General features: G+C 42.9%; 1 protein-coding gene across 1 annotated transcript in view; it reads right to left on the bottom strand.

Annotated features, from left to right (window-relative positions):
• Window positions 1-1,069: 1,069 nt before the first annotated feature.
• The window catches only part of LOC115090088 (deubiquitinase DESI2-like), a 117,984-nt gene continuing 95,378 nt past the window's right edge, over window positions 1,070-23,675 (bottom strand). The window contains exons 3-5 of the mRNA XM_029598760.1: window positions 21,570-21,663; window positions 18,956-19,097; window positions 1,070-2,210 (exon numbers count right to left, since the gene is read on the bottom strand). Coding sequence (XP_029454620.1) covers window positions 1,968-2,210; window positions 18,956-19,097; window positions 21,570-21,663 — 479 coding nt within the window. The 3' untranslated portion in view covers window positions 1,070-1,967. The remainder of the gene's footprint in view (window positions 2,211-18,955; window positions 19,098-21,569; window positions 21,664-23,675) is intronic.

Here is a 23,675-nt window from a genome sequence, read left to right as displayed (position 1 = left end):
AAAACAAAACTCACTATATTTTGAAACACTTTATATGGCTCAAATTTTATTCACTGAACCCCCAACACACTCACCCTTTCTCTTCTGTGTACGTTTTTCCAAATTATAGCACCGTATGTTGGGAATAGCAATGAACAATCACATTTTCCCCCCAATGAATCCTTTTTCCTTTCTCTTTGCAGGAAATGCTGGAGAATGCCTTATGTCAATGCCTATTTCTGTCTATGTTGTTTTTCAACTTACACACGGAATTTTCTGTTGTCAGGAAAACTGCACTTTCCATAGCTTCAGGAAAACAGGTGCATATGTTGAGGGCATCCATTCACACATTTATGTCCACATAAATGCGCACAAAAATTGACTAGTCATGGAAATTTACATGTGTAAGTCGAAAAAGCCCACAGATAGAAATCAGCAAGGACAAACACATATGTAATCCATTTCTTAAACATACATTAACTCCTTGTCTCTCTTTCTCTCTCTCTCACACACACACACACACACACACATTCCCTTTCTGACACATACAGCAACACATGCACATCCATATACACAAAAAAGCAAACCGGAAACCGGTCTAATATTGCATCCATATACATATCCTCTGTTTACACACACAATGGCATCTCTGTCACCAGCCTACACAAATGAAATCCAGCATGCTCTCAGTCTCACATATATGTAAAAATAGCTTTCCTCTTTCACACAATCAACCACAACTCTTGCCTCTGACACATAAAAAGAAAATTGACTTGTTTCACACACTCATGTACACAAAGTCTAACTCTCATTCCTGTACAGAAAAATAGCCTCCACATTTCCCATACATACAAACACATTTGGGAAATTTGCACTCACTGTAAGAACGTCTTTGGAAATGTTGTGTACTTGGGGTACACTTTTCCAATCTGGTTACATGTATCCATGACTTATGATGAGAATGGAGAACAGAACAAGTTTCTATGTTTTCTGCATACTCCTGTAGGCCCTCTCCAGCTCACAACACCTAAAGGGGAGATCTTCCTTCTGTCCTGTCATGTTGCACACAATCTCTTACACTGTTCCCGTTTTTTTTTTTTAAACTGTCTTCAATACCGAAAGTTACAATCTGTACATTTTACCGGATATAGACCCCCCTCCTTTTTTCCTACCCAGCTGCCCTTCAAAATTTCTACAATAAAAAATACTTATATCAAGGTTATATTTGGGTTGGGATCTTTTCCAGTAACGAAACCCAATAAATCCAACAAGTACTACCAACCAATCCAGTTAGAAAGTCAGTTATTGCAAAATCCCCACAAAAGAAAAAAAAAACGGAGGCTTGTTGCTGGTCTCATGATGGTAGCTGTAGAAAGTCATTTGTATCTCCAGTCTCTTCCTCTTTTGGTACAGGATACACAGTTGGCAAAACTGGACAGGGGGGGGGGCCTTAAAAATACAGTTCCATAAAATCATGGAACCTTCCGTCTGCACCCATATCCCAATTGCTTCTGAGTGTTTGTTTCCTTGCATCTGCTGATGATTTTTACCAGAGAGTTTGTGGATCCCTGTCACAGGAGGGTTTTGAGGAAGAAAAATCCAGTTTAGTTACTTCTGCTGAACATCAATGATTTATGGGGCAATCATATTGCAGCAGCTTTGCAGGCAGGAATGGTTGGTTCCTTAGTGAAGGAACGTCATGGGATTTAATGCAAGAAAGAGCAAAGAAAAAAGAAAAGTGCAAGAAGAAAAGAGAGGATAAAATAAGAGGCAGAATGAAAACCCAAAGAGAAAACATGTAAGTTTAAAAAGAGCACTTGTAAGGGATAAATGTCATAAATGGTGAATAAACACAGTAATGGAAGCAAAATAGAAATTAAACAGAAGAATATTGCAAATGAAAACTAAAGTTAAAAGCAAATTAACCCCAACAGAAGCCAGTGACGGTGAATGAAGATTTGGGTACAGTTGGCTCAGGTAAATATAATTTAGACTCGAGTATGTCTACAGGTTCGTGAGCTTCCCGAGGCAGAGGCTGCGGCTGAGGTGGATGGGGATTCTTCATCGGTTGTGTCGTCTTGATCTTCTTTATGAAGGCCAAAGCTAATGTGACTCTGCAGTGCAGCTGGGGTCAGCCACTCCTTGGGTAGGCAGCTCTGGAGAAATGGGATGCATGAGCTGAAGTAGGCCAAGCGATTCACCCAGCGGGGTATCTCTTTCCCACACAAGATCTATGGGATAGAAAAGAGCAGTTACAGCCAGATAGACAGATGCAGATATATTAGAAATTATGTATTCCTCAAACCTCGGGATCCCTCTTAAAGGATATGGGGTCAGCTTTAATGACTAGGCAAAAGAAGCCAACAAAATTACAAGTATTTGCATTGCTACTAGATGTAAAGTTTCATTACTGCATAATAAAAAAGAAATTGCACAAAAGATCTTTGTGTATGTGTACAAAACAAAATCATTTTCCTGCACAATTTTGAAATAATGCAAAAATTACTTAATGCATAAGTTTGGTGTTAATAATTGAACACAAGAAAAAGATGTGTAAATAGTGCTGCAGAATGTTTCCCGATCCTCAAATTTGGGCCATGTTCACACTGTAGTTGAAAGTAAACTTGAAAGATTATACTAATTTTGGGAACTAGCATAAAAAATGTTTGATTATTTTGTCTTAACTGCCAAATAAGTTATTAGGACTTCCTTTTTTAAATTTTATTTCACTTCAGTGGAAATAATGTGCTTAATGCTTTTGCAAACATCTCCTACTTAGCCAGTCCAATTATTGTGAATGGTGCACTCTTCGGCCCACAAATTAGTCAAAAACAATGTTGAAATGTTAGAAACACAGGGATAGATATTCAAACGCTAATGAGCTAGATAAGTCGAATTTAGCAGCTAAGTCATTGTCGCTGAATACTGCTAACAGGACCACTTAGCCGGATAAGTGAATGGCTAGTTAGCCGTATAGTCAGTGAATGGGCAGTAGGCATAACGGGATGGTGCTGCCTATCCGGCAAAAATGGCCATAAATGGGAGCAATGTGCATTTAAGAAGCCATGAAGTACATGGGTATATACCCTTGTGTGCATTAACAAGGGAGCGAGGCATGGACGTTCCTGGGCTAGGTCAAGATTTATGCGCATAAGTCCGCATTTTAAAAAAGCTGACCATGGCGCGCGTTGGCTTCTATCCACGTAACTTTACTTCTGGTCCTGATCAAGAGCAAGTCTGGAGATAGCAAGTTTTAGGGCATTTAGCATAGCGTGAGGGCTCATGGTCAAGTGGGGGCTTGCAGGATGAAGAACCAGAAGGGTCTTGAAGACCTCAATATGAACTGGGTAAACTGGAGGAATTCTTTGAAAAACTGTTTTTTCCCCTCACGCGAGCATGTTTTAAAATCTGCCTGCATACGTGTGTAAAAACCACTAAAGCCCTAGCTGAAATATGTGTGGGAGGGGTACTTTAAATGAGCACAATTTAAAATTGCAGCATCTCTCCGCTCGCACACCAGTACACACATTTATGGGCACACGCGCATTCCTTTTAAAATTACCCTGTTTGCCAGATAAGTAGCAATATTCAGCTTTATCTGGTTAAGTTAACCGGATAAGTTAGATGTGGCTTACAGTAGGTCTAAAGTTAGCCAGATAAGCTTATCTGGTTAACTTTAATACTTATCTGGGTATATTCAGCAGTATTGCTGTGAATATCCCATGTAGATTAGTCCGATAAGTCTTATAGGCTAACTTACAAAGCTGGATGGATTTAAATATTAGCTTCACTATGCATTGGGACAAAAGATAGAAGCAGTAAGGCCAAAATAAGAGACAACAGAGTTAAGAAGCACATAAACTGATATTTTGAGCAAACTAGATAGTCCCAGTAGTATAACAGATTGGCAGTTATCAAATCCTGTTGTACTATAACTGAGAACTAAATAACTACATATTCATTCAAACACACTTTGAAAACATGATTCCTTATATTAATATTGTGCTTATATTTTGATGTAATGGCACCTCTCTTATAATGGCTGACATAAGCATGGACGTGGATTGAAAGCTGAGCCCTGATGGCCTGCTGCACTGGGTTTTTTTTTTTTTTCTGTTGCCAATATTTGAAAGCAAAGAAGGTCAGTCTACAAATGCTACTGCAATTGAAAGGAACTGCTGCTTGTGGGAGGAGAGGTGGAGTGCACAGAACGGTGCTAGCCTGCTGTATTGTTTGTGTTTTTGTGTGTGTTGCCACTGCCAGTCTGTGAAAGGAAAGGCTGTCAGTTTATGAGCACTATTGCAAGGAGGAGGGGGGGCCTGTTAGTTATGCCTGTTACTTGGGATTGGAAACTGAGGGCACAGCAGACTGATCCTATAGTGGCCTGAGCCCCTCTCCAGAGCCTATTTTCTTGGGATTAGTAGGGAAGTAGAGGTTTTTTTGTCCAAAGGGCACACTCTTCACCTGCCTTTGTGTAAACTGTATTTCAGAAGGATGCTGGACAGCCCAAGGATGGCTATGAACATCACAAATGGTATCTGATTAGACAATGAGTGCTATAGATATCAAGTCTAATACAGTGCCTGGAGTATTTTATGTATGATACCATCTTCTCATCACTTTTGTTTCACATATACCAAGTTCACTTTTATGTTGTATTAAGTTATATACAGTGAGCCATTTGTTACTTATTTCTTATTGTGAATTTTAAACAATGTCCGCGTCTCCTGCAAGTTTTTAATCTTGTGAATTGCTCCTTTTAGTTATTGTCTGTCTATAAAAAGGGAGATTATGATAAAATGAGGAAATCTGTTAAATACTACTGCAGTAGTTTTCCTTTAATATTCATCCTTCAGTGATTATGTCAAATGTAATTACATTACAATCACTGTTGCCAAGCAAATCCACCACCTTTATTTCTTGCTAGGGATGTGAATCGTTTTTTGACGATTTAAAATATCGTCCGATATATTTTAAATCGTCAAAAATCATTAGAGGCGATATATAATAGGTATTCCCCCAATTTATCGTCAAAAATCGTAAATCAGGGGAAGGGGGAGGGCAAGAAAACCGGCACACTAAAACAACACTAAAACCCACCCCGACCCTTTAAAATAAATCCCCCACCCTCCCGAACCCCCCCAAAATGTCTTAAATTACCTGGGGTCCAGTGGGGGGGTCCCAGTGTGATCTTCCACTCTCGGGCCACGGGTGCGTTGATAGAAATGGCGCCGGCGCCATTTTGGTTCCTGTCCCCCGACGTCACGAGCGTAGGAGATCGCTCCCGGACCCCCGCTGGACCCCCAGGGACTTTTGGCCAGCTTGGGGGGGCCTCCTGACCCCCACAAGACTTGCCAAAAGTCCAGCGGGGGTCCGGGATCGACCTCCTGCACTCGAATCGTGTTGCCGTAATGAAAAATGGCGCCGGCCTTATGGCCATACGGCCGGCGCCATTTTGCAATACGGCAATATGGCCATACGGCCGGCGCCATTTTGCAAAGCAAAGCAAAATGGCGCCACGCCCCCGGTCTGGAACCACGCCCCCAGCCCCACCCCCGGAACGCCCCCGATGACGTGCCAGTCGCGACACACCACCCGACACACCCCCGACACGCGTCCCGGGGCTTTGCACGCGCCGGCAGCCTACGCAACATAGGCTCGGCACGTGCAGGGGGAGCTTGGGGCAGTTTTTCGGGGGGTACGCATGTATCTTACATGCGTATGCGTACCCCTTTGAAAATCTGCCCCCATTTTTTTTGTGTTTGGGAAAAGCCCTATGTAGTTGCACAGGTTATACACTTCAAAAGCCAGCTCTTTTCAAATATAAAGTAGAAGACAAAGGAGTCCAATGGTCTTAGTTCATATTATGAAGTTACTACACAAATTCATAATTATTTACAATGTGTCGTTACCTGGTTGGTTAAGTTTAAAGACAACTAGAGACCCACTGAGGCCATCCTTTTTCTGACTGCCTAATAGCTCTGTCTACAAAAACTTGTCTAGTTTACTTTTGAATTGATTTAGTGTTGTAACAATAATCAGGATTCAAAACATTTAGAGGTAGATTTTAAAAGCCTTATGTGCATAAAAACAGCCACATATTTGTGTAAGTAACATGAATTTTAAATAGCCAGCACATGGGTATTCCACCACTGACACACATAACCCATAATTTCCCTCAGCCAGCACATACACCATTTTGCTACAGCTCCTCAGCAGGTGGGACAGAGAGAGAGAGAGAGAGAGACTCTTTATAAGGCTCAGCCTGACACTCAGTATATGGACCATTGTAAGGGGGCACTTTGATTGGGGGTGAGTTTTTGGGAGGTGGGTTGGGGTTAGTGGGGGGTGGTGGTGTTACAGACACATTCAGAAGTATTCATTGTAAAACTGACATCATTAAAGAATTTTAGACCTTATAAGTGATGATAATTCTGACAAGAGGATTTGACTTGTACACCGCAGTCTCTGCTAGCTGCATTGTACAAATCAACTCCTTTTCATCACTTCTAAGGTCTAAAAATGTTTAATTGTGTCAGTTTTACTATGAATAACTCTGAATGTAACAACACAGTGTCAGGCTGAGCCTTATAAAGAGGCTCACTCTCTCTCTCTCTCACTCTGAAGATATGTGTGCAGACATATGCACGTAAAGAGTATTTTATAACCTACACGTATACTTTATAAAATATCTCGTATCTTTGCGCATGGCGCATTAGGCACCAGGTGAGATTCCTTTACGCTTATTTAGTTACTCTTTTTACTATTGATTTTATTTCTAATTTCTGTTTGCTTTTTTTTTTTGTTATTATTTTTCCCTTCCCCTCCACCTTTTCACACTTTCCCCTCCACCCTTACTCCTTACATCTTCCCATCTTCAACAGCTTGGTGGCTGCTGTTCCTTCCAACCCCCGCTCTGACAGCTCATGCTTTTTCTGGTCTTGGCCCTGGAAGAGGAAGCCAGCCTGGGCCAGTCATGAATGCCTGCACCACCACTAGTGTGGAAGAAAAGGATGAAGGAGGAGAACAAAGCCAATCACTTCCTTCTTCCCCCCCCCCCCCCCCCCCCCCCCAGGAGATTGCACTGCTGCTAGTCCAGAAGAAAAAAAGAGTGGAGAGGAGGCAGAAGCAGCATCAATAGGAGTAATAAGGTGAGGCAGCCAGAATCCGGTAAGGACTGAGAGAGGATGGTGGAGATGGACTACTAGGGTTGGGAGGGAGTCTGGAGGAGAGAGAAAAAGAAAATGAGTGGGGATGAACAATGAGACTAGTGGGAATCAGAAAGATGGGAGAAGATCGAGATTGACTGGTAGATACAAGCTTGGGGGAGAGAGAGTGATGGGGGAGAGAAAGGGAGAGAGAGAGAGAGAAGAAGCAAGAAGACACCAGACAGAAGATCCAGTGCGACAGCATCATTGGAGGGTATATCCCCTCCCAGCTAACTGCAATATTAGGTACGGGGGGCATGACAAGCCTAGCTAGGTTAGCCTTTCCTGGTAGCTATAGTTTTTCCCTATAGAATCATTAGTGGATATCTTGAAAATTAACTAGCATAGGGTTAGCGAGGGCAGGAGAACCTCCTTTGTAAAAGGATGCTCCCTTGTTTTATTTGTGCAGGATCAGAAGAGAATGCAAGCTTCTGCTTATCCCTTTTAATGCCTGTTTATCATAATGAGTCTGTCATATTTTTTCCAAATGCTGTTTATTTCTTGACATGTCTTAGTAGCTGCCATCACAAATTAAGCCTGACTTGCAGTATTTCTTTCTAACCTCCCTAGGGAGAGGAGTTGAGGATGTAATATAATAACCCTTTTAAGAAGGGATATTGTCACTCTTCACTAGTGTTTTCCACAATTTATCTTAACGAGCTAAATCAAAAAGTATAGGTCATAGAGACGATCACTTTTTAAAAGATAGTGTATGTGACTTCCAAATTCTGTTTTAATTGAAAATGAAGTGAGGAGAGTTTATAATTTGCATTTTTAAATATTAGTAATATTAGTTTCTCACTAGAATGAGTAAAAATTCAGCAGAAAAATCACATTTTTAATAATATTTGTGTTCTTAAATAATACTTCCATCAAAGTATATTAAACAAATGTATACATTTTTTTCTTGCTCAAGAGATAAACTCCATTATGATCTTATATTCTGTGTGTCTCTTCTCTCTGAGGAAAATCTCCCTGTTTTTAATAAAGAAAATACATAAACAGCAACTGTCTGCTATTCCTGCCAGGTTGTAGAAATTACTTACTCAGCACATTCTGCTTGTTCTGATCATGTTTTCCTCTGAAATAATTTTTTGGGTTGTTCAAAGATAAATGACATTCATACTGGAAAGAACGTGACCATAATGCAAAGAAAGTCATGGCCTTTTAGGTGACTGGACAAAACTGTACAGCTCAAATCATTCCCAGTTATAATCTGCAGGTGCTCCTGAGAACCTCTGGACAGTTCTTTTTACATGGAGCTACTTGCAAAAAGTCCACAGTCGCTTATGGAATGGTCACAGAATTCCATCAAATTCTTCATCTTCTTAGCATTCTGCACTTTCAAAAACCAATAATTCATTTTATGATAGGCAATAATTTCTCCAAATCCCTTCTCTTTTCATCTGTGCTTTTTAATTGTGTATGTGTTATGTAATCTACTATGATCATTTTGGAAGTAGCAGAATAAAAGTTCAAATAAATAAATAAATAAAATAAAATTTAGTTTCCACTTGACCTTCTCTAAAGGAACAGGAATTGATGATCTAAACCTAGACCAGGAATATTCAGAGCCATTCAGAGCCATTTACTGTATGTTCAAAGGTGATCCAGATCACTTAAAATGTTATTGGCAGTAATGAAATCAATTTTCAAAGGGATCTAGCCAGGAAACTACTGTTAGGCACACCGGCCGCAGACGGCTGCGGCCGGCCATCCTCACTTCCTCCTCCGACGCCGGGAACTTCCCTGGGTCCCGCGCGGCTGCAGGGAGAAACCTCCGCGGCAGGAGAGCCGGCCCCAGATCCCCTCTTCACAGCGTGAAGCCGCAACCTGACGCCGCCGGCAGCTCCTTCCGGGGCAGCCCTCCCTAGATGCGCAGCCGCGTCTCCTGCTGGCATTTAAAGGGCCAGTTACACGCGTCACAGCCCAGCCTCCTAGATGATGTCAGGGATCTGGGACTACTTCAGGGAGCTTCCTCTTCCTAGTCCATGAATTGGCAACAAGTCTGCTTCACTGTTCCTGCCTTCCGAGTCCTGTTGCTGCCTTCCGAGCCCTGCTCCCGCTTCCATCCATTGGTTCCTGTGGACGGATCTTCTGGCTTCAACCTCGGACTGGCTATCGGTGACTCTCTGGCTTCTGACCCTGGACTGGCTATCGGCGATCCTCTGGCTTCCGACCTTGGACTGACTGACTACCGGCGATTCTCCCGGCTGTTATCCTACTGCCTTCACAGGGGCCCACCTAAGGCAGCCGCCTCGGCACCCAAAGGCTCAACCCGTGGGGAACGGGGTTGGTATTGGCGAAGTTCCAGTCAGCCCCTGCTCCAGCTCAGCCTTGCCTCCCGATGATGGGGACCTGCGGGGGTTCGCCCTCTCAGGTAGCGCCAACTTCCCCTCAAGCAAAGGATCCACATTCTCGTCAGTTAATCCAACTACCAAGTTAGCCAATTAAATCCCCCGGGGTGACGATTTCATCCATGCATTGGCTAAGAATATTTGTGTACTTTCAGGCCGCATTAAAAAGAGACATTTCTATTGGTGTGTTTTAAGTCAGGAAAATATACTCTGCATGTAAAATTATATTTTAAACATCCTTAAATTTAGAATTAATTTAAATTACATATACATGTGAAGATTTTCTATTTTTGAACTGGTTTTCAGGATATCCATAATAAATATATGTGCAGATCCAGTTTTGCAAATCTCATGCATATGCCTTGTGGCAATCTAAGAAGCCTGATCATTTAGGTATGCCTGCAGGTCAGGGTTGAGAATCATGGAGGTATGAAAAGCATTCTACCAATAACTAAGAACATAAGAACATGCCATACTGGGTCAGACCAAGGGTCCATCAAGCCCAGCATCCTGTTTCCAACAGTGGCCAATCCAGGCCATAAGAACCTGGCAAGTACCCAAAAACGAAGTCTATTCCATGTTACCTTTGCTAGTAATAGCGATGGTTATTATCTTAGTCAACTTAATTAATAGCAGGTAATGGACTTCTCCTCCAAGAACTTATCCAATCCTTTTTTAAACACAGCTATACTAACTGCACTAACCACATCTTCTGGCAACAAATTCCAGAGTTTAATTGTGCGTTGAGTGAAAAAGAACTTTCTCTGATTAGTTTTAAATGTGCCACATGCTAACTTCATGGAGTGCTCCCTAATCTTTCTATTATCCGAAAGAGTAAAAAACCGATTCATATCTACCCGTTCTAGACCTCTCATGATTTTAAACATCTCTATCATATCCCCCCTCAGCTGTCTTTTCTCCAAGCTGAAAAGTCCTAACCTCTTTAGTCTTTCCTCATAGGGGAGCTGTACTATTCCCCTTATCATTTTGGTAGCCCTTCTCTGTACCTTCTCCATCGCAATTATATCTCTTTTGAGATGCGGCGACCAGAATTGTACACAGTATTCAAGGTGCGGTCTCACCATGGAGCGATACAGAGGCATTATGACATTTTCCATTTTATTCGCCATTCCCTTTCTAATAATTCCCAACATTCTGTTTGCTTTTTTGACTGCCGTAGCACACTGAACAGACGATTTCAATGTGTTATCCACTATGACGCCTAGATTTCTTTCTTGGGTTGTAGCACCTAATATGGAACCTAACATTGTATAACTATAGCATGGGTTATTTTTCCCTATATGCAACACCTTGCACTTATCCACATTAAATTTCATCTGCCATTTTGTTGCCCAATTTTCCAGTCTCACAAGGTCTTCCTGCAATTTATCACAATCTGCTTGTGATTTAACTACTCTGAACAATTTTGTATCATCTGCAAATTTGATTATCTCACTCGTCGTATTTCTTTCCAGATCATTTATAAATATATTGAAAAGTAAGGGTCCCAGTACAGATCCCTGAGGCACTCCACTGCCCACTCTCTTCCACTGAGAAAATTGTCCATTTAATCCTACTCTCTGTTTCCTGTCTTTTAGCCAGTTTGTAATCCACGAAAGGACATCGCCACCTATCCCATGACTTTTTACTTTTCCTAGAAGCCTCTCATGAGGAACTTTGTCACACGCCTTCTGAAAATCCATGTACACTACATCTACCAGTTCACCTTTATCCACATGTTTATTAACTCCTTCAAAAAATTGAAGCAGATTTGTGAGGCAAGACTTGCCTTGGGTAAAGCCATGCTGACTTTGTTCCATTAAACCATGTCTTTCTATATGTTCTGTGATTTTGACGTTTAGAACACTTTCCACTATTTTTCCTGGCACTGAAGTCAGGCTAACCGGTCTGTAGTTTCCCAGATCACCCATGGAGCAGAGATATTCTCCTAGGTGAATTTGTACAGTACTAAATATATCTGTTAGTGCTATAGAAATAAGTGGTAATAGTAGTATCCCTTTTCCTCCATTGCTTCATCTCTCCCTCATCATCATCTCTTTCCTGCTCCTCCATCACTCTATTCCTCTTTCCTCCACTGCTCCCTCCCAGACAGCTTAAGTTCTATCTGACTTCAAGGTGTGAAGGAAGAGGAAGAGAAAAATAAAGTTATAACATCAACTTGGACAGAAATATATCCAAAATACCATTTAGAGGGCAATTACCCAGTTAACTAAGTATTTACCCAAGCAAAATGGCAACTGAAAATAGCCTCTCTCAAAAGCTGATTATAATATCTTGCAGATTCTATAGCACACAGATTTTTTGTCAGATTTTAAAAAGGAATTCCTGTGGTGTTGTTTAGGCTCGGGGAGAAAAACACGTGTTCATTTGATTTTCAAATATACATGCACTATTCCACCCCCTACCCTGCCCAACTTTGCCCATCTACACAAATAGCAAGTGCAAAATATGCAAAACCTTTTAACTCATGTAAACCTTCTCTTCCTTCCATTGCAAATAAAAACAGAAAGTATTTCTTTAAATTGATTACACCACAAATGTATGCTGACGGATTTCTGAATATTCTGGAAAAAGAAAATCTGATTTTCTGTTTAAATCAGCTCATCTAATGGGAATTGAATGTGAAGTGTAATTGCACCAAAAAGATTGGATGCTCCTGGGGAAACTGAAACTCATTTTTATTCCCTTGTTACGTTATACAGAAGAGTAGACTTTCTCTGAAATGTCTCAGTCACAGATTATTCCATAAAGGATACATTGTGTAAATAATGATGTCGTTCAGGGGTACACATGATCACAAAAGCTTGAAGGAAGCTCTCAATCTTCTATTTTTAAAATTGATAGCTATAGTTAGTTGCTTGGTTACAGGTTTGTCGTCCTTAGTCCCTTTAAGACTGCACTCTTTTCTGGTACTAAGACATTATAACAGCATGGCTGCACCCACTGAGGCTTAGGAGCTTCTCTCAGTTTTCTTAACAACTTGATTGCTTGCTGCTCATTGGGGAGAGGAATACTAGGACTGCAGTGTCCTTTGGTGATTGAAATCACGGGTAGCCTCAGGCTGGGAATGCTGTTTGACATTGAAGAAACTCTAGCAGACCCTGCCGGGAATACGTGGGAAGGAAAACAAATCATCAGAGCTCTCAACTGAAAAGTCAAACAAAACACAACAAGAAATGGTTGCATGTGGCACATAAACGTGCCATGTAAGCAATTAATGGCCAGACTTAAGGCAGGATGAATAAGGGTGACTAGTTGGTGGAAAAGTGTCAGGAGGCAGGGTAATATGAGAGGAAAACTAAATATATCACAGAGACCTTGGCCATTTCAGAGCTCTCAGAAGTTGGCCCCCTGCTCCTGTTAATTATACACTTTCCATTCTTTGTTGCCGTATTATAGACCTAGGACTTAGATGGATTCCTAAGGAATAAAGCTACAATGCTTTCTATAATAAAGTAGCTGGATTTGATTACAGTGCTTCCCTGTAGTTTCATAGTTATCAATGGTTCTGATAATAAGGAAGACATATGAATAGAATCCTTTGCAGTATTCTGGAAGGCTTTGACTATGCAAAAACAAGGTCCTCTTCATACAGTGCTATATCAAAAAGTTCATTTCCAATAAATACAGGTGTTTAAAAGTATATGGTACCAATCCAGCCGTTAAACTAAGAAGATTTACTTTCAGCATCTCTCTGAATTTCTTGTATTACATCAGTTCTACTATATTATGGGGCTGATTCAGTAAAGTTTGCTTATATTTAGCATACACCCTAAATATAAATAGCATTCTATTTGCTAAAGCCTTAGCATGTGTGCTAAGTTGCTTGCTAGAATTTTAGCAAGTAGATCATAAACTGTAGCATTTAGATGCATGCTCATGAGTACAATAAGATACACGGTCCTGAGTACAATAAGATGCTAATTAATGCATAATTCTCCATCAACAAGCAGGGCTAAATTAGCCATGACATGTAGGTGGTGTCATCTGACAGCACCAAATAGACCCATCTCTTTAGCTCAATAGAGCTTTTTCTATTAAGCATGTGTGGGGAGTTCCTGTGCATGCATTGCCTCACAATCCCCCTCAATCTCTTCGTCCATGCGGCAGCACTCTCTCTCTCTTGTGAATTTATTTTGTATATTTTTAATGATGCTTAGTTAGCTCATCTCTACTGTTTTATGCTGTAAAAAAAAGTAGTAAATAAATAATAACACTCTGTTTTCTTTTCCACAGATCTTGGATCCATATCGGACAGACATTCTCCTATCATACATTTGAATTCAGCAGGAGCTCCTCGCACATGGCTGCCCTTCCCTGCAGCACCAGATTCCAGATTTTTCTGTAGTCTTGGGTTGAGCAGAGAGAAAATTATCACCAACTGGCACTTTTGAACAAAGGACTGTCTGCTGCCTTTGATACAGGAATATCCAGCATATTTGGTGCAATTGCTCCTTTGAAGGAGTCTCTGGTACTGTTGACACAAAAGCAACCAACAACATCAATGCAGGAGTATCAGGTGCTGTCAATGTGGATGCCATTGACACAGTAGCATCTGGCATTGTTGGTGTGGGCACTGTCAATGCAGAATTGGGCAGTGTCAATGCAGGAGCATGGGATACCATCGACATGGGCACTATTGATGCAAGAGTACCCCAACCTGATTGCTCTCTCTACACAATCACCTGATGCATTGACGCCAGCACCTGGACACATCAGCATCATTAATGCACTTGATGCTTTCGACTTGACGCTTGACCATTGGCACCATAGGTGCACTTGATGCATCTGCACCATTGGTGCATTGGCACCATAGCTATACCTGCACCATCGGTGCACTCGATGCATCGGCTCCATCGATGCACTTGATGCTTCTGCATCATCAATGCATCAGTATAATCACTGTACTTGGTACATCTGTATCCTCAATACGTCTGCACCATTGATGTATCTGCATCTGTATCAGCAGCGCTTGGTTTATCTGCATCATTGGTGCGTTAATGCCATTTATGCATTCGATGCTTTTACATCATCAGTGCATTTGAACTGTTGATACCCTTGGATACATTCAAAGGCATCAATGCATCTACACCAGTAGGGCTCTCAATATGTCTGTATTAGGTGCTTCTTCACTATCTGTACTCTCTATGCTTCTGCATCATCGATGCATTTGTACCATTGATGCTGTTACAAGCGCGAGGAGCGCAGTCACCTCTAAAGCAGGTGTTGTGAGCCCTTGAGCCATGGCGCGACTCAGGGAGGAGCCCCAAGACACACCGTGGGAGGTAAGCTGGTGCGAGTATGGGTAGCCAGGAACAGGACAAGCTAAAAGACAAGAATTGAAGGTCCGACCCTCAACCGAACCTGCCCGCCTCAGGATGACCAGCAACATAGTGTTGGTCAATGAACAGTCCTCCGACCGTTCCAAGCCCTTTCGGACCTGCCGCTAGGTAATGGCAATAGGAGGCAGGCCGGACAGAAGATGAGGGCAGACAAAGACCGTAAAACATAGAAGGCTCCAAAACAAGGCACTGAAGATGAAGACTCTGGAACAAGGTACTGTAGACATAGGCGAGGATCAGGACGAGGATTTGGGAGGATTAGACATTGGCACTGTCCCTCAAGGCGCCCTACACAGCCAGGACCACTGGTCTGGTCACGGACCACCCTGTCCTACACCCACAGGAGCGGGACTAGTGCAGGAAAGGAAAAATGCTGCACAAAGCAGTCCAGAGCAAGGTACTGCACACCAGCAGTCTGAAGCGAGGTAATGCACACCGGCATTACCTCGCTTCAGGAACAACAGGACTGGAACACCGGCATTACCGGCAGTCAGGAACACCGGCATTACCGGCAGTCAGGAACAACAGGACTGGAACATCGTGATCAGGAACAAACATCGGGAAACATGTAGAGACACAGGACATGGAGCCATTAATAAAAGAAACCAGTGGCAACCTGGATCGGCACAGGAGAACCTGGACAAGCATAGCATCAAATCCAAAGGCCAACAGGAACTGAAGTGAAGATCCTTTTATACTGCTGTATGCAGGCAACTCCCTGGGAGGAGTCCAGATGGGCCGCCCCTCACTGGCCCTATAAGACTGGAGAGAAGCCGTGGGCCTGCCCCTTAGGGAGAAGGGCATGGCCCAAACCAGAATGTCCAGGCTGCAGTGGAGCAGGCCTCGAGTAGGCCCTGATCACCGACGGCCTCCCTGGCCATGGAGCAGGATCCGGACAATTGTTCAGGCGAGGTCCTGGCTTCAAAGCGGCCTCCAGAGAAAGGTGAGATGCCTCCTGTGGCACAGCTACAGGAGGAATCATAACAGATGCAGCTCTAACTTTGGTACACTCAATGCAGTTGTGCCTTCTATGCATTTGCACCTTTGGCACACTCTATGCCCCTGCTTCATTGATACTCTTGATGCACTCTGCATCATCCATGCAAAAGCCTCCGACTGTAGGCACAGAAATCATGGCTTCCAATTCGAGACTTCTTCTCTAATCAGAAAATGCCAGAGCCCATTTCTTGACACAAATAGTCTAGATGCAGTCACCTCCATCAAGCCCAGTACAAGCATCTCAAGAGGATTTTTTTTTTAAGTGTTTATATCCTTCACAATAGAAGGGAGCCCTACTGTGGTGAGAAATCTCATTACATATATGCATACAGAGTGGCAGTTAGGCTTGTAGTCCCCTTATGCTCCTAAACCTGAGAGCTGTCCATCAGTTCTCACTGGATTTGGTCACATTACACCTGTTGCACTGTGTATTGGTTCCTTGATTTGAATATATCTGTTCATGTGTGGCTAAACCTATTGGTCTGGTAAATGCTCCATTCTTTGGGTTTCTTCCCTAACCAGTAGCACTGGTTCCTTTTATCCAGGGACCATAGTCTATTATGGAACATGTTTTTTTTCCAGATAAACCTCTTGGAGCTGGGAACCATTGCACTCCACATTACTAGAACAGAGTTCTACCACATTAGCAGGTGTTGTGCCGGAGGTGAACCCTTGAGCCGAGGTTGATGCCGGAGGTGAACCCTTGGGCCGAGGTTGATGCAACCCATAGGTAGGGACCTATGGGTCCCCACCATTGGCAGGCGGAGTGGGCTGATGAATAGAGGCCAGCTGGAGCTTCACCAATACCAGCCCTCATTCCCTGTGGGTTGAGCCTTTGGGTGCCGGGGCCGGCTGGACTTAGGTGGACCTCTGTATGTCGTCGATGAGGAGATCGTGATCAGCTCAGAGACAGCAGAAGGAAGATGGTACAGTCTTACACTGAACAAGGTAGTGTCCTGGAGACTCGGGTGCCAAAAGAATGTAGGCAGACAGGAGGTGTCCGAGCAAGAGCAGGCCAAAGCCTGAATAGACCAAGTCCAGGAAGTAGGCTGAAGAGGCATCAAAGAACAAGCTTGAGTCAGGGCTGGCGGCAATCTGGAAGCAGTGGCAAGCAAGGCTGAGGTCTGAACACGGAGATGGTCAAGCGTAGTCAAATGATGCTGAGGTCCAGGTCTGGAGAGAAGCAACAATGTAGTCAGGCAATGCAGAGGTATGGGTCTGGAGGGAGGTAACAGTGTAGTCAGGCAATGCAGAGGTCTGGGTCTGGAGAGAAGCAACAACATAGTCAGGCGAAGCAGAGGTCTGGGCTTGGAGAGAGTCAACAGTGTGGTCAGGCAAAGTGAAGTCAAAGTCCATGTAGGCAATCCGAGGAAAGGTGAAGAGCAGGAACGTAGAGGCAAGGAGTCAGAAACCAGGAACAGCGAGGAACAGGAACATGGGAGTGAGACAAAACTCTCAGGAGGCAACGAGTACTTGATCAGCAAGGAGACCTGTTGCAAAGGCAAAGCTAGGGAGTGGAGCCCGGGCTTAAGTACCGGTGCTCCATTGACGTCATCATCCGGGTCCGCAACTCGGTTCCCACCACGGGCCCTACTTAAGCATTGGTGATATGCGCGCTTGCCTAGGGAGGGGCGCGGTGCTGTGTAGCAGCGTCTCTCTATGGGCCATGCGGAGTGGCCCAACGTGAAGCAATGGAAGTGGTGGCTGGACTGAGAACGCCAGGTACTGTAGCTGAGCCAGAGGCACCAGGGGAGGCCCGAGGATGGAGCTGGCGGCCTACCGCCACCAGAGACGAGGAACCATGAGCTGGAGTTACTGCAGAGAGGAGAGAGTGCCATTCTGCAATCTGCCACGGACGGAACGTGTAACACCAGGCTTATCAGATGTCTGTATCCTCTGAATCCATTGATCTCTCTGGCCATTCATTCCTTGTCCAGGTGGCTAGCAGGCTGTATCACACACTGTCATGCATTCACTGGCCTTCCAGTTACAGACTTTGTCAAGACTCATCAAATCAGATCCATATATTTTTGTTGTTCTCCTGAGAGCTGTCTCCATAGCAGTCATCTGTAAAGCTGTGACTTGATCATCTGTACGTTCCACTACTGTCTGGATAACCTATCTTGAAGAGACAGTATTTTTGGACAAGCAGTTTTGGACTAGCCTGTTTGCTAGTAGTCTACTCTCCACGGTGGTGTTCAAATTGTTTTCCAGTAAGTGCTCTAATGCGATCCTCAGCTTGGGACTACCCATATGTCATGGCTAATTCAACCTTGCTTATCAACAGAGAAAGCAAGTTTGATTTTTATAAATAGTGTTTCTGTAGACAGCATGGATTAGCCATGCTTACTATCCACCTGCCTCACTGAAGAGTCAACTACCTAGCTTTTAGCTTTAATATTGACTGAGTGGCTCACAAGGCATTGTGAAAACTCCAGCTCATACTCAGTAGCAATGTTCTACTGAGCTAAAGATATGGGTCCATCTGGTGCCATCGGATGATGTCATCTACATGTCATAGTTAATTCATCCTGCTGTCTATGGAGGACACCGTTTATGGTAAGCAAACTTGCTGTTTATGCAAAGTATCACCCTTTTCTCTACTTAGTATCACTATGGCCCAAAATGTATCACCCACTCCAGACTATAAGAGAGAGTAACAACTGGGGAAAGTAACAAAGCATCTATGTCCCTGGATTTTCATGCCCAGGACAACCTGCTGCTAGCAACAATGCTACTTGTCTCCTTCTCAAATACCAGTCCTTACTGCACAATTTGCATTGGTCCTTTTTAACTCATCCGATCTTTGTGTGGTGGAAGGAGTGAAGGGCTGAACCTCAAGTGAAATTAGAGGAGGTCAATACTAGATTAGAGGCCAGGTCAAAAACTTTGGGGGAAATATATGTCAGAAACTGTATCAAAGTGTGTATTATGACAATTTCCAGGGAGAAATTATATGCATATGAGCTGGAGGAAGTGGCTGCTTTTCCCCTCAATATATGGTACGTATACTGTCTGATGAAGCCAATAAAAATTACAATGGGCCAACCTCTGCTAAAGCTGCTGAGAAATGGTTGCAGTTCTTGTGCATGAGATGGTATGCATTGCCTTTATACTCCTTCCCCAGCTCTTCCATGATCTTATCCACATCATCTTCAGTGAAATCAGTGGTACCCAGGGCAATGGATTCTCTGTTAAGAAAAAAAGAAACACATAAGAAAATAGACATTGGCCTAGAGAGGTGCAAACTGCATACAGTGCAATTGGCATGATCCTAAGCACTTTTATAGAAAATTAGAAGCATAAAACTGTTAAAACCATTAGTACATATTTGGAAAATAGTTTAATCTAATTTTAATAATACTGGGAGCAATTTTCAGAATTTCTGTGGCACACTGGGACAAAATGTGGCTTTTATATGGTGTGGAACAACACTCATAATTTTAGCCATATTAGGAGAGGGACATTTTCAGACAACCAAGTTACATTTATATATGATCACTATTTATTCATGTCAATGGCTATGAAAATGTTTCTCTATGTGCCTTCCAAACCATAGGGCAAAATAAGCAGTCTCTGCTGAGGCAGATATTTACAACACTATTTAATGAAACTAGCACTGGTATTGCTCAGGATTGATAGGATCAGCACAGTATGGGAAGTTGGGAACTAAGTTTCCACAAGCTGTCCCAGCTTGCCTTAATGTGGATGTCGGCAAATGGAGATGTTGGGAGCGAGAGTGGCTGAGTGATTCAAATAATGGGCTGGGATTCACGAAACAAGGACTCAAATCCTACTTCTATTAAAATATTTGGAGGTCCATATTGAGCCGCTGTGCTAACTTGATCTATTTATTCAGCTGTGCGGCCATGTCATTAAGTTTATCCAGTTAACTTTAAGACAAGTGTACGGGCTAACCAGAGGCACTTATTTATTCAATTTATTTAATTTATATTCCGCTTTTCGGTACTTCAAAGCGGATTACACATGTGAGTGTTATCAAATGGCTTCACAAGGGTTATCTCTTGAAAACATTTTCTTTCAGTCTATATAACATCTGAAATAAATGGTGACATAATATTTTCCCTCCTTATTTTATTTCTAGATCTGCAGGGTTATGACTAGCAAAACTGACAGCAAAACTGTAGCAGAACCCAAAGATACAGAGCTATGCACATATGCACCAAAAACTCTCTGTATTCAAGCTGTAAGTTGGATTTCTGGAAAAAGCAGAAGATAACAGGATTAGTACTTGTTTAAATTATTTCTAGACTGCCTTTCCAATTTTAGTTCAAGGCAATTTACATTTTTCATTTAATTTATTAAAATGTATTTATCGCTTAACACTTAGAGGTAGATTTTAAAAGGGTTACGCGCATAAGTTATGCGCGTAACCCTTTCAAAACCCCCCTGCGTGCGCCGAGCCTATTTTGCATAGGCTCAGCTTCACGCGCAAGCCCCGGGACACGCGTAAGTCCCTGGGCTTTCCTGGGGGGTGTGTCGGGGGGGGGCGTGTCAGGGGGGCGAGTCGCAGCGGCGCATCATTCGGGGGCATTCTGGGGGCGTGGCCGCGGGCGTAGTTCTGGCCCGGGGGCATTTTGGGGGCGTGACCGAGGCCTCCGAAATCGCTCCCGGGCTGGGGAATCGCGCGGCAGCAGCCAGCCAGCGCACGAGAGTTACGCCTGCCTGGGCTAGGCATAACTTTCATGATAAAGGTAGGGGGGTGTAGATAGGGCTGGGGGGGTAGATTAGGTAGGGGAAGGGAGGGGAAGGTGGGAGGAGGCTGAAGGAAAGTTCTCTCTGAGCAGCGCGCACAGGGCTCAGCGCGTGCAAGGTGCACAAATGTGCTCCCCCATGCGCGCACCGGCCCCGGATTTTATAAGATACGCGCGGCGTAGTTTTGCTTGCGCCTGGTGCATGAAGAAAAGTACGCGCAGGCGTAGTTTTATAAAATCTACCCCTTAATGCCTAATACCCCTTAGTTTTATAAAATCTACCCCTTAATGCCTAAGCGATGTACAAAATAAAACATTCACATAAAATAACATATAAATACAAAAAAAAAATTTGAAACAAAACACAATCAACAAAAAATTTCAGGCATGATGAGCTCTTTCCCAAAGAGATTACAATGTAAATGGGTACCAGCAGAGTGACTTACTCAAGATCATAAAAAATGTCAGTGGGACAATCATGATTTGAAGCCTATTTCCCTATTTCACAGTCCATTGCTCTAACTACTGCATCTCTCTTCAATGTATCTGTTTCTTCAGGGATGCCACAGTCTTGCTTCACATTACTTTTGAAATTTGTCCCTGAATGCAATAATTTCTAAACTCAGTATAGCAGCTTTGCACATCACTTTTTATTGATCATTCTTATGAATATATGGGGATTTAGCATTTTATTTTCACTTCTTTCTACTCGTCACTATTAAAATAAATCTGTTCCCAGACTGAGATGAAAAAAAAACCCAGAATGCTTTTTCAAAAGTAACCTTCGGCCTAGGTTGAGACATGTTGGCATTCTGGCAAAAATCCAGGGATGGTCACAGAGGTATTCTGACATTAGGTAGGGCATGTGGGCACATAATAGTTTGCTGAATAGCTTCACCAGTGCTATTTGATATAAGATAAGGAGGGAGAGAGGATGAAAGCACTTACTTGAACTTAAAGGTTTCTCCAAGCTCAACAGCACTGCCAGGTGTGATCTCGAAAATTCCACTAAAAGGGTAAGGGTGCCCTCCATAGGCATACTCTGACAAGGAAAGAGAAAAACTATAAAAATACATCAAAGAGAGTACACAACTGCGCTCTTCCAGCATCTCAGTCCTTGTTGCTCATTGCTGGACCAAGAAATCTAGCTCAAGGTTCTTTCATTACTAAAACTGAAGGCACAGATGAAAGGAGCATTCAGCCTAACATCTAAGCAGTCTCCGTTGCCTAATATGTTACGAGGGTCAACCACTAGTACAAATCAAGGGAAGGATCCATGTGCTCATGAGTTTAACCTTTAAAGAACAGTAAATAAGAATCAGAAAAGTGATGTGTACAGCATTAACAGCAGCCACAAGGGGCCATAAAACACAGCTTTGATATGCCTCAGCATAGTCATAGGTAGGTCAGAAAAAGAAGGAGGTGAAGCAAGATACCACCTCTCCGAATTGTGTATGTTTCTGATAAGCTGAGAAGGCAGTAATGCCTGCTTACCAGCAGCCTGAATTCACACGCAAACAAAGTAATGTTCAAAAATGTCCACAAGTTTCTAAGGGTTTCCTGTGTCTCCTTTTCATTTAGATTTGAAGTAGTTCCTCCACAGATAAAAGTACTTGTGTAAAACTTCAGGTTATCTTATGTGTCCAGATGGTCTTTGACAGAACATTGATTTGTTCATTTCATTTTGCTGTACTTGATTAAGTCTGAGTTTTGGATATTTGGAGACTTAGGTTAAAGTTAGTATGGTTCATTCCTGCATGAGTGTCTGATAATCATGTTTCCTGTACCCCCATGTCCCCTCCCCACCACCACAATTCCATTGTCTGATGAGGTCAGAAGTACCAGAAAGAATCTTCCTGAGCTTTATAATCTATCGCGCCGGCTTGTTTTCACCGGAGAACCACTATAAATGTAAAGGATCCTAATGTAACGGGAATGGAGTAGTCCAGCATATCTTCTAAGACATGTGATGGCGCTTCACCATCGTCCCTGGTAATTTGCTTGCCTGCAGTGGGGTTTTGCATTCTGGAGGTACTCCCTCCAGCTTTGACCTTCCCCATTTTGGGATGGGCTCAGTATATATATATATACTGTATGTGTGCTGAGAGCGTTCAGGAGAGATTCCCTCTGGATCCTCTTGGGTGGGAGTTGTAGCCGTGGAGATCTTTTTGAGTGGAGGTTAGAGAGGAAGGAGTTTTGAGCAGTGGTGGGTTCTGGCAGGCCTCTCAGCTGACTGGTTGAAGACGTTTGGCAGATTTTTGAAAGATTTTGAGAAACACTATTTTGACCAGTTCCCTTGTTGGAAGAGCTGGAGTTCCAGTGGATCTACCCAGCAATCAGTGAACAGTGAGGATAGATACAGTTGGACTTGAAGACTATTTTTTTGAACCAGTTTGGAATCTGTGGATTTAAGGATATTTGCCTCTCTAGCACATGCTAGAGGAAGAAGAAAATTTTCCCATCTTTTACAGAAGGGTTTTCGGCACACTGATTCAATAAGAGAAAGTAGAGCTGGAAGGGTTTGCAGCATGGACAAAGATACTATGGCATTTGGAATTATGATTTTCATTCTGCATATTAGCCTAGATTTTGTTCTTTAAACTGAAACAAATTCCTTTTTTGTTGAACACTTTCACTGCATATCAGCTGTGTTTTGGGTGCCTCTATAATCTATTGAGCTCTTCCACAGTGAGTATCATCTTGACAGTGTCTGAGAAATGGGTGAGACTGAATGACTGTGTTGTTGATTCTCACCACTGCACTAAGGGCCTCGGAGATTCATAACTCCTCCTCCCTGGTGAATCCCGGCACCCCAGGAGCTATGGAAATAAGGATATGGCAGAGAGAATTAGAGGTCTGGTTCATTGATAGCATCCTTGGTACTGTGGGGCCCCCTCAATCCAGTCTACCCAATGATGGCGGGTTATAGACACAAAGACAAATACAGTGAACAACAGCAAGGCAACATTTATTATCTTAATAGAAGCATCACTTTAAAGAAAACTTTTCTCCCATGCCCTGTCCTAGCTTTGAGATATATTCCCATGAGGCTGA

This window comes from Rhinatrema bivittatum, chromosome 4, assembly GCF_901001135.1.
Source record: "Rhinatrema bivittatum chromosome 4, aRhiBiv1.1, whole genome shotgun sequence".
NCBI lineage: Eukaryota > Metazoa > Chordata > Amphibia > Gymnophiona > Rhinatrematidae > Rhinatrema > Rhinatrema bivittatum.
The sequence above is the reverse complement of the archived record's forward strand: the minus strand, read 5'-3'. Positions and strand labels throughout refer to the sequence as shown.